The 24,753-nt window shown below is 35.4% G+C and overlaps 4 protein-coding genes across 7 annotated transcripts; all 4 read right to left on the reverse strand.

Annotated features, from left to right (window-relative positions):
• Positions 1-56: 56 nt before the first annotated feature.
• On the reverse strand, positions 57-1,166 carry scpp7 (secretory calcium-binding phosphoprotein 7). Its single transcript, XM_058760045.1, has 7 exons — positions 1,113-1,166; positions 955-1,002; positions 739-783; positions 525-560; positions 369-437; positions 183-251; positions 57-98 (listed from the first exon to the last, which is right to left on the reverse strand). Exons 1-7 carry the CDS (start codon positions 1,164-1,166, stop codon positions 57-59), a joined length of 363 nt encoding a protein of 120 aa, XP_058616028.1.
• Positions 1,167-3,428: 2,262 nt separating this feature from the next.
• On the reverse strand, positions 3,429-5,960 carry ambn (ameloblastin). Its single transcript, XM_058744614.1, has 8 exons — positions 5,907-5,960; positions 5,615-5,644; positions 5,375-5,563; positions 5,202-5,246; positions 4,505-4,639; positions 4,382-4,426; positions 4,246-4,284; positions 3,429-3,923 (listed from the first exon to the last, which is right to left on the reverse strand). The coding sequence occupies exons 1-8, from the start codon at positions 5,958-5,960 to the stop codon at positions 3,429-3,431; spliced, it is 1,032 nt and encodes a 343-aa protein (XP_058600597.1).
• Positions 5,961-7,398: 1,438 nt separating this feature from the next.
• si:dkey-22i16.7 (uncharacterized) lies at positions 7,399-12,534 on the reverse strand. 2 transcript variants are annotated; one of them, XM_058778160.1, is made up of 5 exons: positions 12,416-12,534; positions 10,864-11,011; positions 7,960-8,033; positions 7,738-7,782; positions 7,399-7,651 (listed from the first exon to the last, which is right to left on the reverse strand). In XM_058778160.1, exons 3-5 carry the CDS (start codon positions 8,008-8,010, stop codon positions 7,433-7,435), a joined length of 315 nt encoding a protein of 104 aa, XP_058634143.1. In that variant the 5' UTR covers positions 8,011-8,033; positions 10,864-11,011; positions 12,416-12,534; the 3' UTR covers positions 7,399-7,432. The 2 variants fall into 2 exon arrangements, with proteins under 2 accessions (XP_058634143.1, XP_058634233.1); XM_058778250.1 differs by lacking the exons at positions 10,864-11,011; positions 12,416-12,534 and adding an exon at positions 9,070-9,084.
• A 6,088-nt stretch (positions 12,535-18,622) lies between these two features.
• odam (odontogenic, ameloblast associated) lies at positions 18,623-23,939 on the reverse strand. 3 transcript variants are annotated; one of them, XR_009273097.1, is made up of 9 exons: positions 23,754-23,939; positions 20,734-20,802; positions 20,619-20,663; positions 20,057-20,116; positions 19,634-19,831; positions 19,362-19,505; positions 18,969-19,041; positions 18,790-18,845; positions 18,623-18,702 (listed from the first exon to the last, which is right to left on the reverse strand). XR_009273097.1 is itself a non-coding variant. In XM_058789171.1 (9 exons), exons 2-8 carry the CDS (start codon positions 20,791-20,793, stop codon positions 18,813-18,815), a joined length of 618 nt encoding a protein of 205 aa, XP_058645154.1. In that variant the 5' UTR covers positions 20,794-20,802; positions 23,754-23,939; the 3' UTR covers positions 18,623-18,702; positions 18,790-18,812. The 3 variants fall into 3 exon arrangements, 2 of the variants coding, with proteins under 2 accessions (XP_058645154.1, XP_058645164.1); XM_058789171.1 differs by having other exon boundaries at positions 18,969-19,046; XM_058789181.1 differs by lacking the exon at positions 23,754-23,939 and adding an exon at positions 22,891-22,900 and having other exon boundaries at positions 18,969-19,046.
• Between the last annotated feature and the right edge of the window lie 814 nt (positions 23,940-24,753).

The following is a 24,753-nucleotide window of genomic DNA, read 5'->3' on the forward strand; positions in this document are numbered from 1 at the left end:
ATTACAGCATTATGATGGATATATCAGCTAATTATTACTTAACCAACCAGTGTGGTTTAGTCATCATGATCATCATCATCGTCCTTTGGAACAGGGGCCTAAAAAATACAACAAAATTAGAAATAGCCACATATATATGTGAAATTATAATACATATCACAAATGTTCAGTTTGGACTGTACTGGGGCAGCAGGGGCAGCAGGAACAGCTGGGGCAATTGGAGCAGCTTGATGAATGTCAAATGGGTACAGCTGGAAAACAGAGGAAAATTAATTAACTTCTATATAATTGGGAAGAAATGGAGGCAAGGTACTGGAGATTCACATCATGGGTAACAGTAGACAAATAAAAAAGGTGGAAACACATACAACTTCAATGCTTTCTCTGCCTCCGGGCTGGGGAATCTCATGCTTAATGAAGCCACGGACAGGTTGAGCCTGTGGAGAATAAGACAAAATGATGACTAAACTAGCAGGCAATAATGAATACTCTGTGACAAGAATTTAAAACTATTTGAAACTTACAGGAACTCCAGCTGCAGCCTGATGAGCTGCCAAGAGCTGGAGAAAAAACAAAAAATAAATAAATAAAATAAGATTAAATTAAAATAAAAATAAAAATTAATATTTAGTTGTTGTCTAAAAAAAAAAAAAAAAACTTTTATATTTATTTAAAAATATACACCTAATATTATGAGTAATATATTACTGAGTGATGCTAAAATTCATCCTCACTTACAAGTTCGACTCCAGAAGGTCTAGCAGCGGCGGCCGCAGGAAGAGCCTGTTGATCAATAAACACACTTCTTATACAACACAAACTCTAGTATTGTCATATATGATATATATATTACTATACATGAACTATATATTCCCATATGATATGAATCATTTCATTTAGGCTGTCATTTTAAATAAGAAATATGTATTTATTTCATGTTTGGACCAAACTAACCTGTGGCGCCAGGACAGGTTTGTACTCTAGCTCATAATACATCAATTGCTGTGGGTAAAAAAAAAAAAACAGGACAGTCAAAGCTAGTATCACATATTCTCTTGTCATAGCTGATTCATGAATAAATATATAACAGACAAATACTGTAGCTGATGTACCGGAGCACAGTAGGCCACTCCAATGACAAATGCCAGCAAAAAGAGGGTTCTCATGTTGAATGATAACGTCTGAAATTAAATATGAAATATACATTTTTGTGAAACATATAGTTTCATTGTTCAATATCTTATATGCAATCATCTACAACAGGATCTAGAATTAGAACTAGACCCTCAACCCCAAACAGCAAAGTTACTGATGAACATTGGCTAAATGAATAGTATCTTACCTTTGTTTAAGACTGATGAGCTTGATCAGGATTGTTGATACTGCTCTCTAGATCTACCCCTTATATTCGTTTTGGAAACAAAAGGCCCATAACATCAGCATCTCATTGGCTTTGGTGACCAGCCAAGTTCCTTTATAGAGAACAAAAATGTGTGTTCAAAGCAAGTATATATATTTTCTTATCTCGAAGCAAAATTTTGGCTGTGTTTGAAATTATATTGAAATTTGGCAAGATACATTAAAGGTATGTAAGAGTATAGTACAAATAAATCAAACGCAATCAAAAAATACATTTATGGCACAGGTGATGAAATCATAATTTCTGACAGCACTGTTCTCGCTTGCCTAAGCTGTAAAAACCTTCTTCCTGACTGAGCATTCATAAATAATATTATATATAATAAATACCAAAATAAACAAAACCACCACACCTAAGCAATATTAAAATTGTTCTATTGAATGTAAATGGTTCTTGCAATATTGTGTGTGTGTATATGTGTGTGTGTGTGTGTGTGTGTGCATTTTGTAAAAAGTCAGGACATAGATTTGTATAATGACAAAGGTTTGACAGGTATTACAAGGTGAAGTTGACTTTTCAGGACATTGACCCATGTCCCCACTTTTCAAAACGCTTATAATCATACAGAGTGAGGTTTTTTGGGGAAAGTTGAAATGCACAGTCTCCTGTAAGGGGTAGGTTTAGGTGTAGGGTTGGTGTAGGGCAATAGCACATACAGTAAGTACAGTATAAAAACCATTACGCCTATGGAATGTCCCCACTTTTCACAAAAACGAACATGTGTGTGTGTGTGTGTGTGTGTGTGTGAGAGAGACCCTGGACCACAAAACCAGTCATAAGTGTCAACTTTTCGAAATTGAGATTTCTACATCATCTGAAGGCTGAATAAATAAGCTTTCCATTGATGGTTTGTTAGGATCTGACAATATTTAGATACGAGATACAGCTATTCGGAAATCTGGAATTTGAGGATGCAAAAAAATCAAAACACTGAGAAAATCACCTTTAAACTTGTCTAAATTAAATTCTTAGCTATGCATATTACTGATCAAAAATTACATTTTGATATTTTTATAGTAGAAAATTCACTAAATATCTTCATGGAACAACATCTTTACTTAATATCCTAATGATTTTTGGCATAAAATAAAAATGGATCATTTTGACCCATACAATGTATTATTGGCTATTGCTAAAAATATACCCCAGCAACTTAAGACTGGTTTTGTGGTCCAGGGTCACATATATATATATATATATATATATATATACAATACCCACTTTCTTTGAGTTATAATCTGGATTTACATTTTTGGAAAAACGTCAGTGAAAGTCAATAATTTGACTTCGTTGCCTTTTATGTAAAGATTTAAAAGTCATCCACAAAGTAGATAGAAAGTAGATATATTTATATTATTGTATTATCCATACATTGTTTGTACTAATCAGGAACATTTATCACTAAACCGGACCTTGAAAAATTTGTCACAGAATTTAATAAAATGCTTCTATTCATTTTTAAAGTAAGTTAACAATAGATGGCTTCCCTGATCCTCTACAAACAGGCGATTCTGTTATTCTGATGGCATTAATAATCAGGAATGCTCTACACTGTAATTCTATACTTTTTATTCACTCAGCTTGTTTTTCTCTGAGTTAAGTGTTGTGTGCACATTTTTCCAGTAGTATTAACACCGCTGGCACTTGATGACAGTTATACTGTATGCAACACAGAAAGAGCCTCAGGCTGTAATTAACTTTGTATTTAATTACAAGTCAGATACATATGTTGAGGCCCACACACATAGTTCACAGTACAAAAGACAGAAAGAATTTGAAACAAAATCTTTTAACATAGACTAATCAACACAAAGTCAAAACTTTAGTTCATACCTCTTGTGGGTAGAACAAACAATAAAGAAACAGTAACAAATAAACAAACCAAAAAATACATAAAATGTACCAGAATTGCAATGACAAATATTTAAAAGCTTCAATTACGCTGCCTTAACCCAATACATAAAACATTAGCTTGATATAAGATGCATATTTGCAGTAAAGATTTGTCTTAGGGGTAAATATCAGTGTTAGTGTTGACAGTATCAGAACGCAGTGGTGGATACGGTGGAACGAGAGCTTCTTTGTATGGTGTTGGGAGTGTAGGATCACTGTGATGGGGATCAGGCTGGACAGTGGGTACAACTGCTGAAATGAAAGGCCCATGACCTGAATCCAAAGGTCCAGTGTTGGCGAAGGGGTCTTCAGCAGGCAGGTCGTGATCACACGGCACTCGCTCACGGTCCTGCACGCTAGCAATCCTATTAGGCAGTGCTCCATTATTTGGATGGGATGCACCAGTTGCAGATGTGGCATCCCCACTGGGTTGTACGGCTACAACGCTAGGTAGCTGAACTTCAGAAGCTGCCGGAAAGGTGCTGGGGTGGAAGGTGTTGGTTGGTCTTAAAGGGCTAACAGGTACAACAGGTTGTGGTCCAGCTAGAGGAAAAACATTGCCTCTAAGTGCAGGCATGTGCAATTCAACACGACGCATACGTCCAATGTTCTGTGTGTGCGACATAATTAGAGATTAGTATAACTATAGATTAATTAGAGAGGCTAAGGTTTATTAATTCCAATTAATACATTAAAAAAAATAAAGATACAGTGGGGTCAGAAGTTATGAGAAGAAATATATCAAAGTCTTATTTTTTAGGTCACTAATTAAATAAGCAAATATGTGACATTGACATGAATTCAGAACAAAATGGGAACAAATACTATAAAATATAATAATATAATATAATATAATATAACCAGAATAATGTTAAAGAAGCATCTTAACTAGTGTTCTAAGACTTTTAAACATCCTTGCCGTCTAATTTTACCTGAAGTTCCTCAGAGCTCAATCCACCATATGCTCCAGCCTTTAAAATGCATTAACATAAGGAATTACACCCAAATAAAACATACTTATGATGAATAAATATTCCATTTGAAAGCTATTTAAATGTATTCATTTACCATTCGTTGTTGAATCTGTGGAACCATGTAAAGAAACTGATGAACCTGTGGGAAAACACATGATATATTAGACAATTTTTTTCAAAAAGCTAGAGCTGCTTGAGTCTTGATACCTTGATAAGCTTGTGTTGATACCTGCTGTTGCTGAGGCTGGTTTAGAGGCTTGTGTTGTGTCATTAATGGCTGTGAAGCTGGAACTGCATTAGCCAGATATTGTTGAGATGGTGCATGCTGGAAAGCAGGCACTCCATAGGAGAACTGATGATAGAAAGGGGCATGCGAGAAATAATGTACAAGACTTAGAAGGCTGACAAGTGTGCAAAAACTCTAAAAGAAGTGAATCTTGGGCCAGATGATATTCAATGAAAAGCCTGAATGAACTGAATGACTCCTCTTGGGGTTGATAAATGGTAAATATGCTGAGCTGACAAATTGCTGACAGAGATTTTATTAGTGTGCACACATTTTACTGATACATGAGCCAATGTATTACGTAAACTCTCTTTGTTTGGACACATCGAGTGCAGAGGGTTTCCTCAATAAATCAAAACACTTCAGATCTGACACAGAAGACAGACAAGAAGATTTCCTCCAGCGAAATATTTCTGATAATTTACCAAACAGTTTTAAACACAAAGGCTTGCTTGAGGGTTACATAGCTAAAGTTAATTAAGTTTGGGTTTGGACCTCAAATCAGAATAAACCTGCTGAACCCAGACGGTCTGTCAGCTCTTCCTGTGGCGTTATTCCTGCTGACTACAAACAAAACCACACATATTTCTGATATTGTGCACTGAATGAATGATGGAAACACTCTTACTGGTGGGTTCCTTGATTGTGCTCCAAGAATTGGATAATAGAAAAACTGAAAAATACAGTAAAAATGCAATACAGTGTTTTATTTATGCAAAAAAAAAAAAAAAACATTTGAAATTCTATTATATTCTATGTATATGTGAGATTAAACCAAGTGAATTCACGAAAGTTTCTTACCTGCGGTTGCTGGGAATGAGGATAGGGTAAGTACTGCAAGTGAACTGGAAGCTGACTGAGACCAGTATTGGGGTTGATTTGAGATGCCCATGGATTGGTCAGAGTGTGCAGACGTGGCTGAGGACCAGAGAGCATTCTGGGAGGTTCAGGCTGAAACTGCTGTGGCACATGTTGGGCTTGTACCAACACCTCAGATCCAGGCAGTGAGGACTGTACTGGGGTTCCCTGCGCTGATGGGACTGATTCCATCAAATCAGCATTTGGGGAGATCTATGTAAAAGTTGATTGAAAATGAATAGTATCTAAGTTACATAATCAGTGAAAGGTGACTTTCAAATTATGCATTTAGTGTTATAAATTATGAAATATCACTATTTGCCGCACCTCCGATTATTAACGCAGTAGTGCATTCACACAGAGAAGTCATAAACATTAGCATGAATTAGCATGAATGAAGTATGATTTCTGTAACGTAACCCTGAAATATTTCTAAACAACTCAAGTTTTAACTGGATGAACATCAGTGACTCACCGGAACTGCAGATGTTCCAGCTAGAAAACATGCGAGCAACGCTAGAAGCCTCATTTGTGTCATACCTAATGATACACATATAATAAATACATGCAAAAATGGAAAAATATGAAATTAATAGCTAATATTGCATGAGAGAAAAAAAGCCAAACACTCACTTTAAAATCCTTTGAATTTCAACAGAAAATTGTAAGTGGAGAAGGGTGTACTTAAACAGTGTCCTTTCCTCAAGCAACCAATCAGCTCTTGAGAAAACATGGGAAATAGGCTCTGACCTCAGACAATATAAAACCTCAGACCATAATTTAATTGTACAATCCAGAGAACACTTAGTGTCTGAATGAATCATCAAATTAACCCATTTTGAAACATTCAACGTATCCAGACGAGTTAATTTGAAATATTGGTTGAGTATTATACTACTAAAATCAATGAATAAAAGATGAATATGAAAAAACGATGTGTGTTTTGTGGTAGTCTGTAAGTGAATGTCATAAGCTCATTTATTCTCACAGTGTGTACGTTTCACCATAGAAACATGATAGCGTGTAAGTATCAGAGAATGAAGAAATCTGGTTTGTTTCAATAAATCACAATGTTGTGTTCACCCACACCAGAATCCTTTGTCTCATCTGAGGTTGCATCTCACTGATTTCGCCTTTCCAATGTTGATTAAAGCAAAACCACAGTTAGCTTCTGAAAAGGCACTTTGGTTCAGTTAATGACAGTATAATTCTGTCATTCCCACACTTAGAACTATACTAATTTCACATTGTGGTGAGATAACTGTTATCATTAAGTTGGGTTCAGACCAAATAGGAATGCAGACACAGACAACCGTTTTAACGAAACAACCAGGAATTCCTCAAACATGACTGGATATGCAAACAACAAGACTTCATCGTTTGACAAAATTAAGACAGTGTATAGACTGTACGTATCTGTGATGCTATCACTGCTAAGATTCATCTGAAGACATTTCCTCCGAAGATAGACTGTGTTTAATAAGTGTGTAGTGACTCAGGAGTCATACTGTCCCACCCAAAACAATCTCAAAATCTCAAAATTACATACCCACCTCTTGGTCTGTTGACACTTGCACCACACCTAGCGCATAGAGCCTTAGAGTTGCATGCATTGACCATTACATTAAACAACACTACAAAGGTATCATTTGAAATGACTGAAGATTCATTCAGAAATCATTTTCACTTCATAATTTTGTGTGTCTATGCATGTTTTATATTGGCATTTGGTCACATAGTTGTTGGATATTTTTCCAAAAAATAAATAATCGGTTAACTGCAATGATTCAGTAGCAGAAAAAATCTGTAGCAGTGTATAGAAAACGTATTTCTCTAATGAAGGGTTTACCAACTAAATAAATGTTAAAAAAAGGACAAGTGGTTTTCTAAATAACAACCGTATAGCATGTTAAATATGTTTAATTCATATGTTTATTGAAAGCATTACTTAAAATCTCAAAGGTACTTTAAGTAAAACATTTTGGTCATTTGGTCATCAGGTCAACCATCTCCTCGGACAGTGGTGCTAATGACTGGGGGTCTGGGTGTGGCTGTGGGTGCTGGGGCCGGAGTCAGAGCGGGAGAAGTAGCCGGGGCCGGGGCCGGGGCCGGGGCCGGGGCCGGGACTGGTCGAGGCAGGAGGGACAATAGAAAGGGGTACAGAGGTCCAGGCCTCACGTAGTAGTAGTGACCTCCAGGAATATTGGGCCCATAGATCCTCTAAAGCAAAGGTATTATAAACAGTGACACATTATTGGGATTTTTGCTAAATTAACTTTCGTTTTAATTGGGAGCAATGAGTTTACCTCATCACTGCCAGAGGAGCTCCAGGGTTTATAGCGGTGACAGAGCTGTGAGGAATACAAAATGACATGATATCATAATCATTGTCATTTAATAAAGTATCATACAATGTTGTTTGAGGCTTAAATGAGCTGGGCTGCTCAGTTACATCACATCAGTATTATAAGACGTGACAGAAACTACTATGAGAGTAGAAGCATCTTTCAAAAACAATATTAACTTACAGCTCCAGAGGGAATGAGCCACAGCATGGTCAGTAAAATGAGACTGTTCATTTTGGAGTGACACGTTTTTTAACCTTATTTAGGGAGAAAACAAAAAAACAAGTCATATAAAATCACAGTAAGCTCATTATTAATAGCAATTCAGTAATTCTGATATACTGATATTTAACAGACCAAGCATTTTAAGTGCATGCACACTCATAAGACAGGTAAACACAAGATTTAAAGACTGCAACTTGTTTTACATGCAAATACTATAGTTAGCCACATGGAGTCCCTCATGAGCAGAAAAAAGGCTTGAGGGCAACATTTAAAAATACAGACTCCAAACTTAAATTCCAAAATGATATTCTTCTAATATCCGTAGTGTCAATCATACTTTATAACCACAATAGTTTAAAGTACATTGAGTGAATAATGCAAACAAGAATATTTTTCACATGTCATGTCAGGCTGGGGCAAAATGTCACATTTATTATAAAGGTTGTAAGAAACATTGTTTTAAATGTTAAAAATGTGTATAATTTGCTGGTTATCTGCTGGGTTATTTCAGGACCATTGAGATACTATTATAGATTTTCTTAATACTTTGAATTATTTTTATTTTATATTTTCATCTTAATTTTAGATAAAGCTCAGTCTATGTAGTTTTCTTTGTTTTTAAACTATGTTTTAATCATTTTAGTACATCAGCTTAGCTGAAATAAAATAAGCTTAAATTGGCTACATTTTATTTTATTTCAGTTAAAATTTTATTTTAAATGATAAAAAACTGTTTCCTTTAAAAGTTTTATAATTGTTTTCCAGTTTCAGTTTTGCCAAAAAGCCTATAATAAGCTGTTTAAATGGTGAAATCCATTGTGACAACTTGCCTCATTTTAGGTGACATCCTGTTGTCATTGAAAATGTTCAGTAGCTTCTTGTTGTTTAATTTAGATTATTTTTGTACATATTTTCAAAACTTAACCAACACTAAGAAACATTCACTGGAATAAAAAGTGTGACACCTTGCCTCAGTCTTCCCTTGAGATGTCAAGTTAATGAAGTCAATGAAGATAAAGTTAACTCGAAGTAACAAAAATAGTGAAGCGTTTATTTATCCATACTTACAGCCCTGCAACACAATGAGTCTTCCTGATGTCCTGAAGGAAATGTGAATACACTGAGATTTATACCAGCCCAGCAAAAAGCACTCGAATGGACTCATCAAAGAGTTCTAGCACATGCATTTACTTTTTTATTTATTGTACAAACCTTAATCTATAAGGACAATATTTAGTCATGTAATTATCCTTAAAATCCCCCAAATCCCCAAAAGCTCACTGTCAGTTTGCACAATTATGACAGGAACATCTTAAAAACTTCCTGGACACATTGCTACAGAGGATTAGCTAATCTCTGATAATCGTGGATTTACTGCAAGACACGCCATGTCTACATATCTAAAGACAAAGTAAAAAATACTGATATGCAGTAGCTATATAAAAAATGGCAGCTGATATATCTCAAAAACAAGAGAAGTGAAAGAGTGGGTGGTGAACTTAATTTTAGTAGGTGCCCTGATACAGATCTCCAATACAGGGACGCTTAACACCAGGTTGCCATACTGTAAGAAATTAACTAAACTCACTAAATAATTAAATGGAAAATTATGTCAAATGTTCATTTGGATAAATGCATTGGCAAAATACATACTTATTACTTATGGACAGTTTTTTGCTCACACTACAACTTTAAAGAGATAGTTCACCCAAAAATAAAAATTCTGTCATTAATTACTCACCCTCATGTCGTTCTAAACCCGTAAGACCTTCGTTCATCTTTGGAACACAAATTAAGATATTTTTGATGAAATCCAAGAGCTTTCTGACCCTCTATAGACAGCAATGTAACTGAAATATTCCCAGGCCCAGAAAGGTAGTAAGAACATATATAAATATATATGAAAACCTTGACAGATATAATAACGAAAATGAATTATAATCATTATAAGACCAAGTCACATCCAGCCCAAAGGTGTGCTTCATGCTTTTGTTTTGTTTGTGAGTTGCATAAATTCAATTTAAGTATCTTTACAATTACTATACCATAAGAGAGACAACCAGGTGACTCATTTCCCGATTTCCTAATTGTTGAGTAAAGTTCAACTTGCTACATACTGAATGTTACATTTTTCAAATATGTCACTGTGTTACTTCTGATTGGCTAGCTGCATGTTGTTAATGTATATATAAAGCATATATCACTGTTGTATTGATGTCACACCTGAAACAGTCTCTTATACATTTGACATAAAGGTAAGATTTAAAATTAGAATGAACAAACTCCATTTACATTTATATTTGGTCATTTAGTGGACATTTTGTTTATCCAGTGTGATTTACACATGAGGAATCTTTCTCTTTTAGATCAGATCAGCTCTTCTTGAGAACCATGAAGTCTTTCCTCATTGTTGCCTGTGTCTTTGGACTCTGCTGTGCCGTGCTAGTGAGTATCACACATTGTAAATGTTCACTGTTTTGTAACATATTCTATAAAAAAATGGTTTCTTTTCAGGCAGAGGATGAAGAACTTCGAGAGAAGCGCTCAGCAAGCCATTCCTCTGAGGTCAGTTTGAAATCCAACATTTTTGCCATTGCATAAAATAATTTAATCAATTTCTCTTAATATCTTAAATGCAAAAAATATCCTGAGCAATGCAAAAGCATTTATGTATGGAATGCACTCTAATTATGTTGATATATGCCTGCTTTCATTTTGAAAATCCCTTTTAAGTGGACTCTTTTTTTAATGGAATTTACTTTGTTCTTCCACTGATTACTACAGAGATACAGACCTGGAGGCTACAGACCGTACCCATTTCAGCGTCCCTATCCCTACCCCTACCCCTACTTTCCCCCTTACCAGCCTCAGCCTCCAAACACCAACGCCCTCCTCAACCTCTTGCCATTCATCTTAGCACAGCTGGCATCCACCACCCCTGCTCCAGCACCGGCCCCCGCACCTGCCCCGGCTCCTGCACCAGCCCCTGCACCGGCCCCAGCTCCAGCTCCTGGTGGGAGATAAGACACCAGTTAAAACTGAGCATGTGTCTGATTGACTTGATACTCTTGCTCTTGGTATATTAAAACAAATAAACTTTGCATGACTGAATCATACATTTGTGTTTGTCTTATGCTTTCTGATTAAAAGGTGAGTGCACATAAAGTGTACTTGTTACAACTCGTACATGAGAGCAAACAAAAGTATCAAAAATTATGTTACATCAATACATCAGGAGATGAAGACAAGCAGCACAGTCACTGAATCATTCATTCAACCGATTTGCTCAAAAACGCTAATTTAGTTGGGCGCCAATAGCCTCGTGGTTAGTGCGTCGACATATAACGCAACTGAGTTCCCGTCTCGAGGTCCTTTGCTGATCCCGCTCCCCTCTCTCCTCACTGTAAATTCCTGTCGTCTCTCTACTGTCCTATATGAATAATAAAAAAAATGATAATTTACTCATGAACAAATCTTTATGAGTGTTTATTAGGTCCCTTTTGCTGTGGAGGAGGATTTGTGATATTTCATTTCATAACTACAAACATGAATGCATCTATTTGTTCAAATAAGTTATATGGTATATTTCACCTGGAACAGCATTATTAACTTTTGAAAAGATCCAAACAGCACAACTGGAAATCAGATATGTTTGGCCATTAACTGTTAATTCTCCATGAAAGACTAGCAGACTAGAAGACATGCCACTTCTCTGTCCAGTATGGTTGGAGGAATTGTTGAGTAGAATATATGAAGTGTTTTGAGGAGTTTGTATATGATGATGTTAACAAGATGATTGACAGCCTGGTTTAAGCAAAAGAAAAAAAGGGAAAAAAGCAGTCTGTGGATTTCAAGAAGCAATTTTATGATGTGATAGTAGGGCTAAGGCTGATGATACACGGGGCAACTTTTTGAGCAATGTTGCTGGGTAACTTTGGGCAATGTCAACGGCCGTCAATGCCGTCAACGGGCAACCAGGTGAGGCACAGGGCCCACAGCCGAGCTAAATTATCCAGATAGAAATTTATTACCCATTCTCAGTGGGAAAGTGCCAAAGCAACATTGCTCAAAAAAAAGTTTCCCAAATTGCTCAAAATGTTGCCCCATGTATCATCAGCATAAATACCAAATCTCAAAATGTCCCAAAATTTGCATGCACCTCTGCATAAGTACTATGTACTTTTTAATTCAGAAAAACTACATACATTTTAATGATTAAAAAAATAAACATTCTGCCTTGTTCTCAAAAACAACCTAAGATGAGCCATGTTAACTTCACTCTGGCGAGAAATTTTCAGTAGCCTCCAATACAATTCAAAAACGTTTCTAAGCAACCGTTTCTGAGAAGTTACTGGAGTGACAGGCATTCCTTATCCAGGCTAAAAGTTCAATAATGAGGGAATTAAGAACTTACATTTTCTTATACATTTTAGACACAGTACTGCGGTCTGCAGTCACATGGTCTGTTTTTGCTCCATCAATGAAAATAGCTCTAAACAAAGCCACAGAGGACCATGCAGCAGTGTTGTTTTGTTCTTGAATGATTCAGCGCTTTTGAACAAATCTGATTCGTGAATGATTCAATGATTCACTTCTAACTTGTTTTGATCCTGAACAAAAGTCAACGACTTGTCGCCATCTACTGGCTTGTCTGAGACTCAAAGAAGTCCTGCTACTTGCAACGCTGCTCAAAACAGATTAAAGGACTATTATATTGTGTAATTTTAAATTTTTTGGCTGCTATATCTTAATAAAAACACTAAAATATCTGATACACTGTACTTTTTCCCTATACATTTAAAAGAATAACACAAACACAAATGTATGATTCAGTGATGCAAAGTTTATTTGTTTTAATATACCAAGAGCAAGAGTATCAAGTCAATCAGACACATGCTCAGTTTTAACTGGTGTCTTATCTCCCACCAGGAGCAGGAGCTGGAGCTGGGGCTGGTGCTGGGGCCGGTGCAGGGGCCGGGGCAGGTGCAGGTGCGGGGGCTGGTGCCGGAGCAGGGGTGTTGGATGCCAGCTGTGCTAAGATGAATGGCAAGAGGCTGAGGAAAGCATTGTTGTTCGGAGGCAGAGGCTGAGGCAGAGGCTGTGGCAGAGGCTGTGGCAGAGGCTGAGGCTGGTAAGGGGGGAAGTATGGGTAGGGATAGGGACGCTGAAATTGGTACGGGTTGAAGAAGCCTCCAGGCTGTCTCTGTAGAAATATCAGGAGAACATGTAAGATTCTACTGAAAAGAGTGTATATAAAACAGATTTTTCAAAATAAAGACAAACAAGTACAACAGGTTCAGAATGTAGCCTAAAAAAATTATTAATTGAAATGAATCGATTCAAGGATTTTATGCAATGGCAAAAATGAAAGAGAATTTGAGCTTGCAGAGTTTTAGATTTCAAACTGACCTCTGAAGAACGGCTTGATGAGCGCTTCTCTCGAAGTTCTTCATCCTCTGCCTAAAAAGGAAAATGAATTTGTCATTTTGCATCTTCTTCATCAACATTACTTAATTTCCATTGTTATAAATTACATTACAGAACAATGTGGTGGTAAAAATATGTATAACATCACGTGTACATGCAAATAAAACGAATGATACTCACAAGCACGGCACAGCAGAGTCCAAAGATGCAAGCAATGATAAGGAATGATTTCATGGTTCTCAAGAAGAGCAGCTCTGATCTAATAGAAAAAGTGTGTAAGTCGCATTGGGAAAAAATGTCTAAATGACCAAATATAAAAGCAAATGTTGTTAATTTAGTCTACCTTTGCCTCTTACCTTTATGCCAAATGTTTGAGACTTGTCTGTGTGACATAAAAACAGCAGTGATATATGCTTTATATATACATTATTGACATGCAACTGGCCAATCAGCAGATGTGACACAGTGACACGTTTGAAAAAAAATGTGAAATATAGTATTTAGCAAGTTAGACTTTACTCAGCAATTGGGAAATAGGGAAATGAGTCACATGGTTGCCTTTTTATGGTATATTAATTGTGCACATACTTAAACTGAGTTTATGCAACACATAAACAAAACAAAAGATTAAGGCACACCTTAGGGCTGGATGTAAATGACATACTTTGATAATAAATAATAACCTTCCTCATCTGCTGTTCTACATATCTTCAAAAATATCTAGAATATCAAAAGTAATTGGAATATTTCTACAAAAAAGCAGTGGAAAAAATCTTTATAATGATTGAATTGAATTGAATATTCTAATGTTCCAGGCTGTCTAGAAAGTGTTGATTTGCTTTTGTATTTCTACTATCTTTTTATTTATTTTTTCTATTTCAAATAGACAGTAGACTAATATCGCTGGCTATTAGAGCTTTTCTAATCATTACACTCTCGTGAAAACAGAAAATTGTAATTTTTCTCAACGAAGGAGCAGGCCTTAGCGTGCTGTGATAGGTGCGAGGGTTTGGGGCAGTGGGGGGAGTTGGCACCGGGGCAGGGGCTGGATTTGGGACAGTTCTAGAGTAAAGGGCCATCAACAGCTGAAGGAGCTGGTTGTAGTTGAGACTCGGGAAAGGCTGACGCAGATTGGGGGAAAAAGCTCCAGTCTGATAAGAGACATTATGACAGATATGCAAGCAATTAAAACATTATCTTGAATTTTAAATTTTTAACCTTGAGGTACATTTTTAGACTAACCTCATCAGAATCCGAGCTGGACAATGAGTGAGCCACACGCTGGTGAACTTCAGCCTAATTGCAATTTAATTTACATGCAACTATAAGTGTGTAAAATGCAAAAGTATAGCTTTTGAAACCTACCTGGAAAGCCAGACCAACAAGACATGCAAGTAAGATTACCGTCTTCATGTTTCTGTCAAAGAGTATAATACTCCAAAGCAGCAGAAATAATATTCTTCGGAAGAATATTTATTGCTCTAATGCCTAGAAATATAATAATAATTTTAACAGCCAGAGGATTTAAATACAGCAATAGATATCACACCCCTCTGTTGTGTAGATGCCTATAAATTGCTGTCTGCTGTTGCTAAATGCACGGGGTGAATCCCAAAAACATTAGGTGGACTTAAGGCAACAAATTAGTTTAGCAATCAGTACAATCCCTCCTACACAAGACACTCCTCTGTGGCTTTCTTTAATCTATCTGACTGATATTGCAATAGAGAAAGAATTATAAGAAAGTCCATACACTTACATCTCTTTGAAGCAAGAATTTTGTAATGTTATGAAATGCTTGAATGAACTACAGCATACCCATCTTAAATGACCTCAGCTTTGTATTAGTATTTTTAGTAACAATTGATTAGTCCTTGTTCAAAACAAATGATCCACAACAACAGTGACAATTGCTCAACAACTGGCTTTTATAAAGAGTGAAGCACGACCAATGTGACACGGCTAGAAACAGGCACAAACTTTGAGGAGTCAAAGTCTTCGATTCTGGTGCCACATCAGCTACTATTTAACTTAAATTATAATGCTGAAAATTGCATATATTTATTCTATAGAAGCAATGTGGTTTCTAGTGCTATTTTCATGTGTTGTGGTGGCGGCTCAAGTGAGTAGCAGCATTCTGAGAGATATTTTGAGTAGACAGTTTATCAGTGTATTTTAGTATCACGATGGAGTTTCACACTGTTTTACATTTTATTATTGTCACGGCAGGTGTCAGAAACTTTTAATGCATTAATGCTTTTTTATTAGCCCAATGACAGAAACCACTGGGATCAAGTTAGCCCAGTGAATGGAGAGCAATATTTCCCAGATCCAGAAGATGGAGGAGTAAAAGTACCCCAGTCAACTCCAGTCAGGCCCAGATGGGAGCAGAATTTTGGACGTCCAGTTTTTGTACGTTTTTCCACTTTATTCATAACTGTAAAATTATTTAAGGTAGTTTTACTTCAAAATGTCAACTGACTCTCACTACAGCCAGATCCAGTGGGCCCATTGTACCCAGATGGACCTGAGCGACACGCACAAGATCCATCTAACGGCTCTCCATTTGGACAAGATCCAGTGTTCCCTGGTCAAAATGGAGGAGACAGGGTGAGCAACATTTTCAATACTTTTTGCGAAGTTTGCAATCATTATGCAGTACAATAAAGATTAGTTTTATCTTCTGCTGTACACAGCGGAGCGAACAGTGGCATAGATGGGGGGGAACCAGAAATCCACAGAGGAATGGGAGAGCTGGTAGACCATCTTACAAAGTAAGTTAGACTGCACATTTAATGCCTAGAGTCTTTAAGACATGGAGAGAAAAAAAGTGCCATTGCCATCATCCTGGGACAAGCAGAATTACATATGTGTAATGGGGAAAAATGTAATATTTGCTGAAATATGAAAATGAATTATATATATTGTTAAATCCCTTCAGCTGGATAGGATGCCGACGCGCCAGACCCAAGCTCCAGTAGATGGGGCTAAAGTGAATCAAATGAATCCACTCTTTGGAAAACCTTTGAGTCCCAACATGATGGTAAACTCATACTGCTAATATTAGCATGCACTTTTCACAAATTCATTCATGGAATAATCAGGGTTTTATGTTGAGTTGCTATTGATTGTGTATAGATTTATGAGTTCGCTTTGATACATTTTCTAGGATAACAGGCAGTTCATTCCAATCTTCAAGGTAAGATATTGATGATTTAAAGACATTAAATGTCATGAACTGAATGCATATGAAGTCTGTAATCTTTGTTTAATATTTTTATTCACTTGGATCAACATAGGCTGACAATGTCGCTTTGCAGGTGCGTGAAACTTACGGTGCTGTTGTTTTGTACCCAGAAATAGAAGTATATTTAATATTTTGAGATGAGTAAATATATCAAAAAGCAACAATAAATAAACAAATAAATATGTTCTCCCTTTAACAGAATATTAGCGCTTTCCATCTAAAGGAGGTAATGCCACTATATTAGGGAAACTGACATTAATGTAATCTAACATACTGTATTTCAAGATATAATAATACAATAAAACAGAAGATAAAATCAGAATTAATTTTTGCTTTTGTTTCAGGGAGTGAATGTGTTCCTCTTACCAAAAGTAAGTGAATGAAACAGTCTAGTAAAGATAATACTTTGCCATTCATTTTCTATTTGCAATAGCAATAGTTTACAATATGTCTTTATTTTGTTTAATTTGAAGGATTGAACACACAATGAGAGTTATAATTTAAACAGACAAAAAGTAATAAGAAAGTGAATGTTAAAGTTTTATGATATACACAGAAATTGCCTTCTTTCCATCCAGGGCAAAGGGCAGATGCAGCCACCAAAAAAGGTAATGAAGTATATAAATAATGTTTCTATAAATCTCTCTTACAGATATAGTAATGTTTCATATTGGAGAAAATGTGACTTATTTACAGGGTGGAGTGAATAGACCTCAGGAACTGGGGGTAAAGTAGTTTTTTGTTTGATTATTGTGAAATAGATTCCATATGATTTCTCAGTTGTGTAATTAATTCATTCATTTTTTTATCACATTTAGTATGGTCAGGGTTTCTCCCTCTACGGTCCTCAGGTAACAGACACTATAATGAACATTCATCATGCTTAATAAAATATATCAAATAAATAGAAAGATGACATATAAAAAAAGATAACATATATTAAAGAAAGATAACATTAAAAGTACATTTAAATTCAGTTTACCAAATCTGTAAATACTCTTTCCATATCTAACAGCCTTATGTGAAGCTCATTTACAACCCAACTGCAACGGTAAGTCATATCATCTTCATCTGGAGACTGGAGTATGAATAACCTTGCATATCTGGCCGCTAAATATTGTTCTTTAAACAACACAACAGTCTACTGTATATTTGTTCCCCACAGCAAAAAATCTCGTTTGAATATGGCATTACACAGCTTGTAAGTAATCAGGAATATAATATCACATTAGTTACATTATAGACATCTGCCAGTACCTAAAATCATTTTTCATCTAACTGCATTCTCTTTTTTGTTTGTTTGTTTTTTGAATGTCCCGCTTGTTTTTGCAGCTTCCTGCATTCATGAAGGTCAGTATTTTGGTTCCCAAGTTAAGAGTGACTGGTTTTGATGTATTTGAGTATACATTTTAGATTTTCTTATTATATTTATTTATTTATTTATTCAACATTGCTTTTGACTCTGATTCTCCAGGCGGAGTCTGAAAGTGATCATGGGACAAACTAGAAAAGGACCATGTACAAAAATCACACTGGTAAGGCAGATTGCTGTACCTAGTTTAATTAAAAACTTTATTTTGGCTTTGAATAACCTCTTTTTCTTTTGTTCCACAGGTGTACATCCAGCTATTATATAATTCAGCAATAGAATTTAAATGTGTCATATAGACTTTTTTGTTGTTATTTTATTGCTAATCAATGCATATTTATCGATTTTCACTCTTAATTTGCTGTTGTTGTTTTTTTTTTTTGTTATCATTACTGTTGAGAATCTGTTAAATAAAGTTAAATAAATTAATTAAAATTTCCAGCATCAACATTGTGACTTTGATCATTTTGTCACTGAAGTGTATTCTTGTATTCTTAATAGTTAATACATATGAGCACTGCTCCTAATCAAGTTTCAGGAGGAGTAAAAAATCACTTTAGACAAAATAAATAGAGCATCTTTTATTTATTTGGTAACATGTGGATATGTCCAAGTTGAACAAAAATGTCTTCTGTGAGGGGTCTCCATGGTGGGATATCTGGAAAACCAACAACAAATGTACATTCTGATCAATTAATTGGTATGATATCCTATCAGAATATACAATTTAGAAAACTTTTAATACCTTTTTAATGAAATCTTCTGAGACTATGGCTCAAACAATGGGAACCCAGGATGCCCCTGTCAGAGACAGGATTGGTTAACAAACTGTCTACAAATTCTACGGTTATTATTCAACCCAGTCATGTTTTGTCATGTTTGGTTATTAACAGCATGTTAACAAAAGATAACTTCTGAAAAGACCTCTCCAGTTCCAGGGCCGGGCCGATCGCCACGGTAATCAGGAGCAGACGTTACCTTCGGGTCTGGCTTCCCCCTGTTCTGAAAAATGTGAAATATTTTCTTTAAAACTGTAGGAAAAAAAAGAAAATTCAAATACAAGCCCCTTAAAACCACATCAGACTAATGTGATTAATATAATTAAATTTAATAATTTAATATTAAATTTTTATTAAACTATTTATTAAAATAAATATGTATTAAATATTTTTAATATTAAATACATGTAATATTTTTGAGATATATCAGATAGAAATGCACATTTGTTGTTTCCTTAATGGAGATAATATGCTTTTCATTTAATGTTTTTCTTTGTAAAAATCACATTTTTACCTGTGAGAAAAGGCTTTACGATACCTGGATTGGTTGTATTGGTTGCATTGGTTGCATTCGTTGCATGGTGTCCTGGGCTTGAACAGTTGGGCCAGCGTTCTGGTTTGGTGTCAGTCTTACAGGAGTGTTCCTCATTGGATATAGATTAGTCAGGAAGAATGGAAAGCCCTAAAAACAAAATATGACTTTTTACTCTCCAGAAAAAAATCTGTGAGAAAAAAACTTGTGGATAAAGACCAAAAAATAAATAAAAATCCACAAGGGCATGATGTTCCCTTAGAAGTCTGTCTGTATACCGGGGGAAGGTTCTGAGCTGGTAAGCCGTTGTTGGGAATGATGCCAGGTATAGGCTGCTCCTGCTGCAACGGGGGCAACTGTGCTGGGTTCAGCTGGTTTATTTGAGGAGGCAGGAATGGTCCCTGCATCGCAGGGTTAAAGTTCAGCACCTGTGGGGGCTGCTGCTGGATCAGGAAGGGAGGGAAAAATGCAGTTCCCTGAGGAGAAAGAAAGCAGAGATTCAAATGAGCCACATGCAATATAAGCACCATACTATAGGCTACCAACAGAACACCATATTAAGATACCAAGTAATTCCTTGTTTCAGGTTAAGAAATTATATATCTCTGTCATATGTTATTCCTGATTTTACCTTTAAATGTTCAAGCTATCTACATATTAGTTTGTTTTTGGGTTTTTTCAATGACTGGAAGTTGATTTACCTGTGCTGGACCCAAACCCAAACCCAAACCCGCCAGCGTGAGTCCATTGAGACGCAAAACCTACAAAGAAGGAACAAGTAACAGTTGTGAGCATGACAGAAAACAACTGAATATATAACTGAAAACAAAAATGTTATACCAAAACTGTACTACATATACATACACATACCATATATTTTTTGACAGTGAAGACATTTATGCAAAAGATTTCTATTTCAAATAAATGCTGTTCTTTTGAACTTTCTATTAATTCATGAATCTCGAAATAACAGCAGATCAGCATTTTAGAAGGATTTCTGAAGGGTCATGTGACACTGAAGACTGGAGTAATGATGTTGAAAATGCAGCTTTGAAGATATTATAATAGAGAACAATTATTTTAATTTGTAATAATATTTTGCAATATTACTGCTTTTCCTGTGTTTTTGATCAAATAAATGCAGTCTTGGTGAGCAAAAGAGAAAAAAAAAAAACCTCTTATTGACCCCAACCTTTTAAAAGGTAGAATTTAATATATAATAATTAGTATAGAATTTGTGACAAAACTTCATAAGAAACATACCTCATTACTGTTACTTGCAATTATTCCAATTTGTGGCTGGTAGATCTGTGAAACACAAACAGTTTTGTTACTATAGATTCAAACTGAAAACATGAATTTATCAATGAAGACTTACAGGAGCACAAGTGCAAATGCTGAGAAGACCAGCCATGGAAAAGATGGCCTGAAACTTCATCTTGGTAATCTGTGGAAGAAAAATCAATGAGAATGAACATATACTAAAACCAGAAAGATACAGTCATTATAAATAAACTATTTAGATATATATTTTAAAAGACTCCTTACTGGTAATGTCTATATATATCACTAATACTACAGTCAATAAATGCAGAATATTAGAGAAAATAAAAGTACATTCAAGGCAGAGCAGAAGTGCAAACTATTAGCGTCTTTTCCCCTTTGCTTTTAAACTGGTGCATGCCCTCTTATAATATCAGGTTGTGGTTGTGACACATACAATGTGTCATGTGTCTCAATTTGTCTATACCGCATCGTATATAGACGTATCATTACTGTCAAATGAGCTGCTAATTGTTTTCATTAATTTATTGTCTGGGTTTGAGTATGTATATGTACAGTATGTGTGTTTGATGAGATGAGAACTACATCATTATCATATTATACAAAGTCACTAAAAACATTTAATGCTTAACAGAAATAGAACAGATGCACCAGTGCCAAGATCAGGATTGAGCTTTGTCACAGACTAATAAGCAGGCTGAATGGAGAGCTGTTTGCTCTGTGAGGTAAAGAGACAAATTATTGTCTGACTGAGAATGAAAAAACAAGATTGAATCATTCTCTACAAAACAGTAATTATGGCAATTAGTGTGGTCATCTCCACTCAGTAATTACACGGTTTAGGGCTGAGTATCCCAGACAGAAGAACCAGACTCAAATGGTTTGTGTTTCCTCAGCTGTAGTGACCTTTCTCATTTCTAAACTGTTCAGGAACTTTAAGAGTCCAGTAGATGGCATTATAATACAATCAGCCAATATCTAAAAAAAAAAAAAAAAAAAACGTTTAATGTCTACTTCAGACTAGTCAACAGCTATGTAGACTTGGTTAAATACCCAGCATGTGTGATTATGTAACCCGATTTTAGTCTTTTTATAGGCAGAACAAAGCTGTGTATTTATTTGAATTTTTTAATTCTATACCTGGGAGTATTTGTTTATTTATTAATTCATTCATTCATTCATTCTTTGAGACATCAGAACATCTTTACATTAGAAGGTTAACAACATTTGTTCAACGCTTATCTTAATTACAATGATAAAAATGTTTATATTCTGTCCTTGATAAGCACAATAGTTGTGACACAAACCATTTGCAAACTCCTGAAAATACCCATAGTGAATCATACATACACATACCCTTTGGGGTCTGTGCGATTTTCTGAACGAAGTCTGTTATGGTCACCAAGGCTGCATTTATTGGATCAGAAATACAGTAAAACAGTAATGAGATATTATTACAATTTAAAATAACTGTTTTGTATTTTAAAATGATATTTCTGTAATAAATATTCAGCAGCCATTACTCCAGTGTCACATGATCCTTTAAAAAGCATTTGAAATGTTTGTTAAATAAATAAATAAAGCTGTTGTGCTGCTTGATTTTTGATGACTACTGTATTAAAAGTCAAAATGTATCAAAATGTTCAAAAGTACATGATTCATTTTAAATGTCTTTACTGACACTTTTGATCAATTTAATGCATCCTCGCTGAATAAATGTCTTACTGACATAAACTTTTAAATGGTATATTATTATGATCAAATACCAACAAATCTGAGCAGCTTGATGTCTTTATTTGTTTATTATTTATATATATACATATATATGTAGCATTTGGACCAATCAGACACACAATTTTTAATTTGATTTAACAAAATCAATTAGTCATTAGATTAACAAATAGACACAGACCCCTCACCCAATACACACACTGGGTGCCAGTATGTCTGTGAATGACTCCAGGCCCCCGGGTTACCGTGACAACCAGAACATTTCAGCCAGACCAGATCAACTTTATGACCTAAAAGTATGTAGAGAGAATCTTCCTCCCTACTCGATTCTCTCTAAAACCGACACATAGGAAATGACTTCTTTCATTAATTCATAGACAAAATTTTCTATAGCTTTCCTATCATGCATATTCCCATGTCTTTGTGTATGATTACTAGGCTACCTCCTTGTATATGGTTTTGTGTATTGTATACTGTTTTATGCATGCTTATGATAGATCACTAGTTAATATCACCTCACTTATAGACTACTGCATGCATCCAATCAGTCATCACAACGTTACTAAACACACATAGTATCTGGTGCTGATGTTGACGTCGCGGACGCACTTTTAGCCAATCACTATAGGGATCAGCAGACAGACGATGATTCATGAGCGACAGATTCATTAGCCCGATAACGGATCTGATTTTGAATGTATAACTGTAAGTGATCATAATGCCTAAATATAAGTTACATGGTAAAGAGTGGAGAGTGTTTTAACTCTCAAAACGTGAATTGCACCTGTTGAGGGAGATGACATGAAGGCTATATCACTGCAACTCCGAAATCAGAGCACAGTTAAATTATTTAATCAAAATCTATTTATATCTAATACGATCCTGTCTTTTATCTTTTAAACGGTCCAGATTGGTAGGATATCCCTTAAAGATAACACATTACAACACATTACAAATGTTAGAAATGTATTGCTGAAACACATTACAAAGACTCCGAACTATGTAGTCCATTGTGGAGTTAAACCGTTAAGCAGTTTTTCACCGATTGTGTGTTCAGGATTTTGTTTGGGCGGGGCTAAAACGGTGGCTCGATGACGCAAAGGAGCCACCGAGAGTGGCCCCGCCCCTAACACTATAATAACTATGTTGAGAGGTCAAGTTCTTAGTTCGTCTTTTTGAATGTCTGTGACGTTAGATATACAGATTCTAGGCAGGGACGGTTCTAGGGTGAATGGATACCCGGGTCTTAGCCCAGAGACATCAATGTGGCAGAATACATACAATTTAAAAACATGGAGTGTTCACAATTCGCATCTAAAAACGCATGGAAACGCGAGCTTATACTAAACCTCTGTTTTGTTTAGTGAAATGTACTATACTTGCATTGCCTTTGTTGTTGACGAGTGTCCGGATGCAGTCTCGGATGAAAGTTCTGATCAGTGTTGCCAGATTGGATGGACGATTTCCAGCCCAAAAGCTCACAAAAACCCGCCCAAAACGTTAACTGTCAAAATAATGTGATAGAATGTAAATCAAGGTTGATAAGAACCATTTTTAACTCCTTAACGAAATAATGACGACAAAATAATATAAATATAATGCTAGATAAATTTCCCATTGATAAAATCGGGGGGAAAACATGTGTCAGTGTAAAGTCAGCGCTGTATGGAAGGCCAAAAGGGCCAAATACACGTGAATTTTATTGGTTTTACTCAGGTGGTTAAATGACTCTTTCCATAACTGCATTCTCTGGTTTCTCTAATGGCTTCATTCATTCACTTTAGCTCTCCTTTTGTATAGGCTATAATAATGATAATAATTGATGTAAATCAAAGAACTAAAGAAAAAGAGAAATCACATGACTGCTCTGCTCGCTGATTAACTTTTGTAGCTTGAATAAAGAATAATCAATATAGCTTATGCATACAATTTATAGTTTATGTGAAGATTGTTTTAAGTTCACTTATAAAAAGTTGTTATATTTTTCAAAGCCTATTAAATGTTAAAAAATAATCAATTATACTGTAATATTAAATGGCTATAATTAATGGCTAAAATTAAAGGGAAAAAATGGATTTAATAGAGACAACAGTAACATTTACATTTACATTTAATCATTTAGCAGACTCTTTTATCCAAAGCGACGTACAATATGAGAACAATAGAAGCAATAAGACCATCGAGAGTGCAGCAGTATACAAGTGCCATGACAAGTCTCAGTTAGCCCAGCACAGTATATGTAGCTAGGGTTTTTTTTTTTTTTTTTTTTATATTTATTTGTATCAATGATACTTCTTCATTAAAAATAGGCTAGTAAAAAGATGCGATTAAACAAATTTAAAATATACCATCTTTATGTTATTTCTATATTAATTTGGAAGTT

The sequence above is a fragment of the Onychostoma macrolepis genome, chromosome 01 (assembly GCF_012432095.1).
Source record: "Onychostoma macrolepis isolate SWU-2019 chromosome 01, ASM1243209v1, whole genome shotgun sequence".
Taxonomy (NCBI): domain Eukaryota; kingdom Metazoa; phylum Chordata; class Actinopteri; order Cypriniformes; family Cyprinidae; genus Onychostoma; species Onychostoma macrolepis.

Coding starts and splice junctions, on each gene's coding strand:
- scpp7 (XM_058760045.1), bottom strand. CDS start 1,166: ATGAGAACCCTCTTTTTGCTGGCATTTGTCATTGGAGTGGCCTACTGT. Junction 784..954: donor AACCTGTCCTGGCGCCACAG/GTTAGTTTGGTC, acceptor ATTGATCAACAG/GCTCTTCCTGCGGCCGCCGC. Junction 438..524: donor AGGCTGCAGCTGGAGTTCCT/GTAAGTTTCAAA, acceptor TATTCTCCACAG/GCTCAACCTGTCCGTGGCTT.
- si:dkey-22i16.7 (XM_058778160.1), bottom strand. CDS start 8,010: ATGAACAGTCTCATTTTACTGACCATGCTGTGGCTCATTCCCTCTGGA. Junction 7,783..7,959: donor GGCTCATTCCCTCTGGAGCT/GTAAGTTAATAT, acceptor TATTCCTCACAG/CTCTGTCACCGCTATAAACC. Junction 7,652..7,737: donor GCTCCTCTGGCAGTGATGAG/GTAAACTCATTG, acceptor CCTTTGCTTTAG/AGGATCTATGGGCCCAATAT.
- ambn (XM_058744614.1), bottom strand. CDS start 5,960: ATGAGGCTTCTAGCGTTGCTCGCATGTTTTCTAGCTGGAACATCTGCA. Junction 5,247..5,374: donor CTCATTCCCAGCAACCGCAG/GTAAGAAACTTT, acceptor TGTATTTTTCAG/TTTTTCTATTATCCAATTCT. Junction 4,285..4,381: donor CACAGATTCAACAACGAATG/GTAAATGAATAC, acceptor TGCATTTTAAAG/GCTGGAGCATATGGTGGATT.
- odam (XM_058789171.1), bottom strand. CDS start 20,793: ATGAAGTTTCAGGCCATCTTTTCCATGGCTGGTCTTCTCAGCATTTGC. Junction 20,117..20,618: donor TTGCAAGTAACAGTAATGAG/GTATGTTTCTTA, acceptor CCTTCTTTGTAG/GTTTTGCGTCTCAATGGACT. Junction 19,047..19,361: donor AACCAATACAACCAATCCAG/GTATCGTAAAGC, acceptor CACATTTTTCAG/AACAGGGGGAAGCCAGACCC.